At 48.0% G+C, this 9,498-nt stretch overlaps 1 protein-coding gene across 1 annotated transcript in view; it reads right to left on the reverse strand.

Moving 5' to 3' along the window:
• The window catches only part of CLPB (caseinolytic mitochondrial matrix peptidase chaperone subunit B), a 37,488-nt gene extending 30,537 nt beyond the window's left edge, over positions 1-6,951 (reverse strand). Inside the window, exons 1-4 of the mRNA XM_053456606.1 lie at positions 6,497-6,951; positions 5,232-5,283; positions 4,807-4,893; positions 1,765-1,868 (exon numbers count right to left, since the gene is read on the reverse strand). Of these exons, the coding sequence (XP_053312581.1) occupies positions 1,765-1,868; positions 4,807-4,893; positions 5,232-5,283; positions 6,497-6,875 (622 nt within the window). The 5' untranslated portion in view covers positions 6,876-6,951. The remainder of the gene's footprint in view (positions 1-1,764; positions 1,869-4,806; positions 4,894-5,231; positions 5,284-6,496) is intronic.
• Between the last annotated feature and the right edge of the window lie 2,547 nt (positions 6,952-9,498).

Consider the following 9,498-nt stretch of genomic DNA (forward strand, 5'->3'; position numbering starts at 1 on the left):
AGCTGCGAGAAAGGAGACATGGACACGGAAGCGTTCAGTGGAGAGGGTAGGAAGTGAGTGGATGAATGAGTCCGAGAGTGAATCAGGTCGTGAGAGAGAGAGGGAATGAGAGTGCGAGAGTCAGTGAGAGTGTGAGAGAGAGACTGAATGAGAGTGCGAGAGAATGAATGAGAGCAACAAAAGCAAGAACGGTGTTTTTCACCCAAACAGGGTCGTCTTATATTCAGGTTTTTTTTTTTTTTTCTATGTTTCATTAGGATTCAGGAGTTTGTGGAGCCGTGTTATAATGGAGCAAACACGGTATTTGTATTATTATACAATGTCTGTCAGTGAGTGATATTGTTACTTTTTTTTTTTTTTTTACCCTGTTCAGTACCTGCAAGATTTTGGCAAAGCCCATAAAAAAAATAGATTGTAAGCCCCCTATCCCAAACATATCAGGTTCCCCTCAGTCTGTTGGTTCCAGAAGCGCTGCGATGATTGTTGGCGCTATATAAATAAAACAATAATAATAATTTATTAAAAAAAATAAGTGCTACTAACGGCCAAATGAAGCCGCGGCTGTCTCTGCGCACGCGGGGGAAATTCTCGTAGAAACCGGTTCTCGGCATTTTTTATTTTGCTTCATAAACATTTCTAGATAAAAAAATTAAAAAGCGGCCGTGTTTTGTTTGCGTGTTAACTCCGGCATTGCTTTCCTCTGCCATGCGTGATATAAATATATCTGCGTGCCGTTTATTAGCACACCGGGGAGATAATCACTTCCATCGGGCGATAGATTTATCTTTTGCAATAACCGCTGTCATGTTTGGGATGAATGTCGCGCAGGATCCTGACGGCGCTCCCATGTACAGTAACCGGGGGGGGGGGGAGACGCACGTTACTAGGGCGGGGGGGTCTGCATTTGTCTGCTATCCATGTGCTGGGGCTTGTGTTATCCGGCAGCCCTGGAATGGCCTACCAATCGGCATTTCATAGCCCAGGGTCACCATTAAACTTCTCTGCACTCATTCATCAGAATACCCCATTTGCCCCTTTACATGTTCGGCTGAACTAATCTCGCCATCAGCCAGCTCTGGCGTGTATGACGGTTCCAGGTGGTCACTGCGATATGACCTGTTAATGGAACAACTAAAGGGTTAATGCGGACAAGGGGGCATAAAATAGGAATAAGGGAGACGTTACACCCGATCTCAATAAACTCCGAATTATTCAGCAGTCAGATAAACCCCCATAAAAACACACGGCGCGCCTCTGCGTGGATTTACATCACAATAAGTCCGTGCTCCCGCGGCGCGGACTATATTATATTCTTTTTATGTCGCGCGTCTCGTCCGGCCCACAGCCAAGGGAAATGCGGTTATTCCACGGAAAACACACACAAAACATAACAGCCAGCGCAGTCGTGTTCAGGTCACCCAACGTATACCACGGGAGCGAGGGGGTCTTTGATCATCGAGCGGTGGTGCCCCAGATAGCTGCCTCTCCTGGGTGTTTTGCCCCTCCTGGGTGATCTGCCCCCCTGGCAACGTGGTAAACGGTGAGCCTTTCCTACCCACCAGCCAAAAACGGACCCCCTTCTGTGTTTAGGAGAGTCCGGCCTCGTCCAAATACTTTTCTGGGCTTCATGTCGATATAAGAACCTCCCCCGCCTCATAGCTGGCGCCGCGATGTTTCCCGCCACGGAGAATTTTATGCATTCATTCGAAGCACGTTTTCCAACAAAACAATAAAAAATCAGAAGTGCTCAGAGAAACAAAGTACCTTCTAGAGAATGGATGTTCTTTTCCTTGGCGGTCTCGTAGACGTTGGAGAACTCGTCCCCGAGGTTCGGGTCGGCGCCGGCCCGCAGCAACGACCGGACAGCGCTGCGGGGGAGGGGGAGAAAGAGCCGTCAGACTCGCATAAACCCGGTCGCCGAAACACTTTCTGCATCTTCTACCGAGAACAAGGTCTTAGAGCTCTAAAGCAGCAATTTTTTTTTTTTATTTTTTTTTAACCAGACGTTTTAAACTTTTATCACTTTTTTATATTTTCGTTTAATTCACACTTTTCATTTCTTTTTATCATTTTTCATCTTTCGTCACGTTACCGATTAGTTACGCGGAACGGGGACATGGAATTTCTCTCACTAAACGGTTGTAAAGCAACGGGGATAGAGAGGGTGTTAAGCGTGCTACTAAAATAAAAAAAAATAAAAAAGTTATAAAAAAAGACTATTATTTAAACATGGCACTGGGGTCAGAGAGAGACCATCTACACCATAATGTATTCTATTAATAAAGAGCCTTTATGGGGTCACCATGGAACGTATTCTGTAACAGGTGCAGGAATCAGGGAAGGCGCGCAGGTTTAACGTATCGGAACAGCGCATGGGGATGAAAAGTTTCCTTCGCCGGGAACTCCAGTGTAACGTCACAAGGAAATCACAAGGACGGGATAGTCCGGGATGAAACGGACAATGTAACTTTTAAATAATAGCGCTCCTGGAAGTAAATAATAGCGGGTTGTTGATCGTTTGATCGCTAGGCCTGTTCTAGTAGCCCAGGGTGGTCCGCCAAGGGTGCCACTCGGGGGGGGTCTCAAGTCTCCAGGAAATGCCAACTCTCTCAACGTCTCCGCTGAGCGCTTCCGAAGAAAGAAGACACGGGGAAGCAGAAGAACAAGAAGAGGCGAGAGAAAGGGACATGGAAACGGTCGTGGAGAAGGTAGGGAAACATTGAGAGAGAGTGTGAGTATGAGTAAGAGTGTGAGTAAGAATGGCTGAGTAAGCGACAGCGTGGGTGTTTTACATTTTAAAGTGCCTTGAGGTGGTTAAATACCCCAGGTACCCCCTGCTAGTAGCAGACGTTAACCATCCACAGCGAAGAGGTGCAGAACACCATACGGGCGCATCTACAGGAGGAACCCCCCACCGACGGTCGCCTTCCAGTCCTCTGCGGCCCCCGGAGCCTGAGGAAGGGCACTGGGGTCTTTTTAGTGAGGACAAGCGTGAGACGCGGCTCGGGTCATCTACCCCACGCTCCAAGATTTTCCCAGAAACGTGGCCTTCCATTAGCGTCATGTCGGCCCTTCCGCTAACCGAGTATTAATGGACACGAGACGGAGCCCTGGCTTTGGAATTGGGTCACCCACCTTCATTTATCATTCAGAAAATAACCGAACGGCAAAACTTAATACCAACTGTGTCCCCTACCCATTAACACTGACCCGAGGTTTCAGCCCCCAACGTGGACCCGAGGGTGAACTCACTCCTGGCTTTTAACGCGTGGCGGAGGGGATGAATCCGCCCCATCGGCCGATCGATCTCACCTCCCGCGGTCGGCTCGGAGCTCTTCATTAATTACAGCTGGAACTCGGGGAGAACCTACTACAGAACTAATTTTATTACAAAACCCCCCCCATTTCCGCACCCAGCCCAACGCGCCCTTCGGCTCTTTTCCAGGAAGTCCGTTAATTGCCGCAGTTAGACGCAAAAGCGCCAAAAGTTCCCTTCGGCTTAAATTAAACCCGCCGGCCAAAATTCACACCTTGCGGATCCTTAAAAGCCCAAAGTATCGACCCCCGTGGACAATGAGTCGGCTGCCGCTTCTAATAGCCGGGGGAATTAAAGTGAAACTACCCTCAGTGAATGGTATCCACGGGGCGCTAATCCATAGACCCCCCGCGCCCATTTTTTTTTTCTTCTTTTTTTTGGTCCTTTTCACTCCGGTTCTGCTCCGACGCTCGGCCGGATCAGTCAACAACCTTCACACCCCGGCGGCGATGCTTTGTCTGGCCTCTCACCGGCGGACACGGCAACAGGACGACTTCTGAGGCGCGGGAGGTAAACAAACACGGGCCGCCGAAAGCCTCTTAAGGGATGACCTTGATGGGAGATTGGTGGCATTGAGCTTGCCACGGCATCTCAAAGACCGCACCACACACGAACTGGGCGCGCCGGGGGGGGCGGGGGGCTCGGGCCGTGCCGCTCGAGAGCAGATCCTCGCCCATTGTGTCCCCCCCCCCGCGGCCTTAATCCTGTGTTTTCTCAAGTCATTTGGGTCTTTTTTTGTCGCTTATGAACTTGCCACTCGGCCGAGGACGGGACCGAGGGGTGAAGAGGGCAGGAGGGAGGGACGGCGAAACATCAAAAGTCACCGGAGCGGACTGTGCGAGCCTCGCCGCGAAATTGGATTTCTTTCTACGGAACTAATTGAATCTGGTTTGGGGGTCCGCAAACATTTGGCTTGGGTAGCACGGAGGGGTGATTACCCTGGGAACGAGAGGAGACGGAGGGGAGACGGAAAGCCTTTTATGTATTGGTTAGGATCGCGGCTCAACAGAGGGAGACGAGCAGCGAAAAAAACCTTTAAAATTATTTATATTTAGAGATCTGTGCTGGAAACCGACTGATTTGTCGCAAACCTCATACCCGTCCGAAACGGAGCTAGGGGGGCCACGTCCAGTACTGATCTGACCTGGTTTGGGTGTATTTTGCATCTTAAAACCAATTTTTTTTTATGCGCAAAAAAAAGGTTCATTTATGAAAAAAATATATTAATTTTTTTTTAAAATAAAATTAAAACTGACAATAAAAAAGTAAATAACAGGGTGACATGACGACCTTGGCGAGGGTCAAAGATCATCTTCATAACAAAGATGCAATTTTTTGGGGGGACAGATAATTGCCCCCCGTCGGCCATCTCAGTAAATATATTACTTTGCCTGAAAGCCATGTGTAAAGTGTTGGCGTTTGCTTTGTGATGTTGGAGCCCCAAAGGGTTAATGTTACTCTCGTGACTTCACTTCTAGCGGCCCCCTTACCTCTGGTTTCTGCCCATCGCTGCCACCATGAGTGGCGTCCATCCCAGTTTGTGGCGCACATTGGGGTCGACCTTCTCGGCCAGCAACCTGGAAGCAGAGCATTTGGACATTTAAACGGAGCCCCCCGGGGTTCTTACAAATACCCCAAAGCGACGCCACCGGAAGTTATTCGAGTCGAGTCTGATCTACACCCGATACCTGATCCTTATAGAAGGGACCGCGTATGTCTATCGTGGGCTGTATCAAGAGCATAAAAGATATGAGTGAGCAGTCTGCAAACATGTAGCTCGAGATCGGGCCTAAAACCGATGTCTGAATCGCTGTATGTTGAGTCCGCGTTAAAGCAGCTCACTTAGGCAGCACTGTACATACGTGTAGTTATTCTGCCCCAGTACGTGCAAAAAAAACGCGGTGTCTCTTCTCACCTGTCCACTTCGTTGGTGTTACCGGTTCGAGCCGCTTCCAGGAGGTCCTCACCTGCAGGGGTCACAGAGATTAAACACATCAACAAAGATCAATACCCGGGGTCCGAACGCTCAGGGCCAATTCTAACCACGGCCTCTGGCTCTTGGCAGCAGCGGGTCGTGTTGGATATCAGCGGGGGGTAAATGCCCTGTAGAAGGCATTTACAGTGATGGGAGTGATAAAGGGCCACTGGAACACAGGAGTGATGGGAGTGATAAAGGGCCACTGGAACACAGGAGTGATGGGAGTGATAAAGGGTCATTGGAACACAGGAGTGATGGGAGTGATAAAGGGCCACTGGAACACAGGAGTGATGGGAGTGATAAAGGGCCATTGGAACACAGGAGTGATGGGAGTGATAAAGGGCCATTGGAACACAGGAGTGATGGGAGTGATAAAGGGCCACTGGAACACAGGAGTGATGGGAGTGATAAAGGGCCATTGGAACACAGGAGTGATGGGAGTGATAAAGGGCCACTGGAACACAGGAGTGATGGGAGTGATAAAGGGCCACTGGAACACAGGAGTGATGGGAGTGATAAAGGGCCATTGGAACACAGGAGTGATGGGAGTGATAAAGGGCCACTGGAACACAGGAGTGATGGGAGTGATAAAGGGCCACTGGAACACAGGAGTGATGGGAGTGATGGGAGTGATAAAGGGCCACTGGAACACAGGAGTGATGGGAGTGATGAAGGGCCATTGGAACACAGGAGTGATGGGAGAGATAAAGGGCCTTTGGAACACAGGAGTGATGGGAGTGATAAAGGACCATTGGAACACAGGAGTGATGGGAGTGATAAAGGGCCATTGGAACACAGGAGTGATGGGAGAGATAAAGGGCCTTTGGAACACAGGAGTGATGGGAGTGATAAAGAGCCTCTGTACACCTATGAAGAGATTCCATTAAAAATCAGCTGTTTGCAGCTAAACATCTGGCTGATTTGACCTTGTTAGGGCTATTTCACAAGGGTAGTTTAACTATTCCTAAGATAATTTACAGAACCTTCAAACCACACAACTGACTCGGTCTCTGGTCTTATGTTCATACCACGTTTAAATTCTCTCAATGTATTACCATCTACCACTTCTGCTGGAAGGTTGTTCCGCGTGTACACTACTTTAACAGTGTAGAAATACTGCCTAACATCATATCTAAGGAGTAAAAGGTATTGCACTTGTTCATAAAGCAACCCAATTTCTAATCAGCAGCATAGATATTCACCCTTGGGTATGTGTCCTCTGCTGTAGCAATAAGCCAGGAGGGCAGCAGTAAGCACAGGAATCCCAGTCTGCCCCTTTTTGCCTCCGCTTTGCTGATGCCCGTCTCTCTGCTGCCCCTCCGCGGCGTGTTGCAGGTACTGCAGCTTGTTCTGTAAGCGCGTGCTCCAGCAGCTGGGAATTACAGTTTCCGTGCGCCCTCCAGTGGCCGTTCGGTGATACTGCAGGCGAAGCGCTCCATGGCCTCCTATTGGTAAGTACTGCCCATTACCGCACGCAATACCACTCAGCGCACCCTCGACTCTACCGGAGCCAACTGAGCGCCTCCAGCGAGCCGCAATAAGCCGGGCGATACCGAGCCCGGACACCCGGGACCTCCACATGAGCGGGACACCAGCAGCAAACACGGCGAGGAAACAAAACGTGAGCAGCCTCTCACTTTCCCAGGACAGTCGCTGATTACGACACGGCCGCGGTGCGGCCTGGGACATGTAGTCCGTGCTTGACTGATAAGCTCAAAACATAGGTCCTTCAAACTACAATTCCCGCTATGCTCTGCGTGCCTCAGACATGTCCGGCGCATTGGGTGCTGGGAAGTGTAGTTTAAAATATCCCAGGTAATGTCATGGTAATGTCACTTTAAATCTTTTTATTTGAAAAGAGGTTTATTTTGAAATACTGCACATGTTTCTCCGCAGAAGTCAGAATTCCTGAGACTTATGTCTGGACCATTGTGTTCCAATTTCAGGAATTAACTGCAGGTAGTTTGGTAGAATGGTTTCACTCCAAATTTTCGTACTGTTTTTGCCACATTAGTTTTCGGGTAACAAATTTTGTTTTGTGAAAGTCGTGGGCATTTTTGATTCAAGCTACGGGAAGAAACTTCTCCAAACATTGATCCCTCAGACTAAGGAAGGGAGGCGGAGTAGGGCACAGGGTAGGCGCCGGCAGAGCAGGGCACAGGGGAGGCACCGGTAGGGCACAGGACAGGCACCGGCAGGGCACAGGGGAGGCACCGGCAGAGCAGGGCACATCCAGCCTTAAGTCCGATCCCCCATTTTAGAAAAATAAGAATTGGTATCCGAGAGTAATGACGGCGAGAGAGCAGCAGTAGTAGTAGTAGCAGGCCCCTGGGCAGGCAGACACTGGCAGATGATAGGCACATGCAGCTCTGTGGAGCAGGACTGGATTTCCCCCAATATTAATATATTATAACGCCTAGTTTTGTCACCAGTATTCATTTATCAATGAAGAAGAATAGATGATCTGATAATAAAACATTGAGCTGTCCACAAATGACAGGTTTGGCTGGCAGCAGAAATAGGTCTAAATCAATTAACCTGTTAACTAACAGGTTGTTGGACCCATCACTCACAGCCATAACCATCAATGAGACCCCCCCTTCTACCCATCAGTCATTGATATGTACCCTCCCACACACAGCCCCTCCCACTTTTAACGAGCGCTACACTAAATGTCACACTAAACCCATGTTGCACGGATGGTAGCGTGACCACATTGGCCAATTTTCCCAGGACACGCATACATGTCACATATTTCTGAAAAACATGTGATGTGCTGCCCCCTGCAGGAGGCGGGATGTATAACAGTAACTGATTCTCTTTGTGAGTTTATACATCACACATCCTGCAGGGGGCAGCACTTTACACGTGCTGGTTATCATCATGAAATATTTGCTCGATTATAAGACGACCCCCCAAAATTTGAATATTAATTAAGAAAAAATAAATAAAAAGCCTGAATATAACACTACCCTATAGGAAAAAAAGTTTTTACCAGTAAATGTTAATTCATGTAAACTTTTTTTATATTTAATAAAAACTATGATTGAGAAAAATGCATTTCTTGTTTTTATTTCCTTTTATTTGCCAACCTGCCCCCCCCGTTATGCACATCTGCCCCCAGGCTTGCCATTATGCCCCCCAGATATGCCTTATACCCCCCATTATGCCACTCTGCCCCCCAGATATGCCTTATACCCCCTTATATTTGCAAAACTAGTGAGAATAACAAATAAAGTCACATCTGCCAATTAAAACCGATGATCCCAGATAAAAGATAATGGATTAGGTTTTCAGCGACATGAAATCCTTCTATAAACTCATAAATGAATTGGAAATAAATGTAAAAATAGGATCGGGGTAATGTGGGACATTTAAATACCGTATTCCATTCTGTTTTCACATAATAATAAAAATAAATATATCCATAGTGATCCAAAAGAAGATGACGTATTTAATAAATGTTTATAGCTTTTTTTTTTTATAATTGTATCAGCTTAGAAAAAGATATAAAATTACATAAGCTTTTAGAACCTCAGAGGTCTCTCCTTTAGATGTAGCAAATTTTCCATCTGAGACCCTGCAGTGCTACAAAACCGCTGTTTTTGGATATCCCATCTTCAGCATCTTATACAACACGAATTCCGGCCCTATTTGTGGCCCTTCATCTTTTTTCTATGTTGGAGCAAAGAAGGCATCAACTTTGACTGTTATTCACACATCAGCCACTAGATGGAACACTAGCACCTCCGTTACCGGCAGATCGGCCCCATTCGGCCCGTCTAGTCTGCCCATTAATCAGTCGTTGGTCTCGTCTTAGATTCAGGAGCCGCATGTCTATCCCATGCGTGTTTGCTGCTCACATGGATCTTTAGCGAGCGCGTCTTATAATCATATATGATATATATATTATACAAGTCATTGTTCTGTGATGTGCCTCGCTTTGTGTGGGATTCAGGACCACCGTCCTGCGGCCCCCGATTGTGTCTGGCGTCTGAGACTCCGGAGAATGTGTACTGCGCATGGGGCGCCCAAGCTCCGCACCCTGTCATCCGCAAATTCGGCGCTTTCTTTTGGGTCCATGTGCGGTCGGGGCATTTGTCCCACTATTGGGGAAACCAGCACCCAAAGGGTTAAATCCAAGCACGTCACCTCCCAGCTGGAGACAAATGTCATGAGAGCTCCGTGCCGGGAAGCGTCATGC

This window comes from Spea bombifrons, chromosome 2 (assembly GCF_027358695.1).
Source record: "Spea bombifrons isolate aSpeBom1 chromosome 2, aSpeBom1.2.pri, whole genome shotgun sequence".
Classification (NCBI taxonomy): Eukaryota; Metazoa; Chordata; class Amphibia; order Anura; family Pelobatidae; genus Spea; species Spea bombifrons.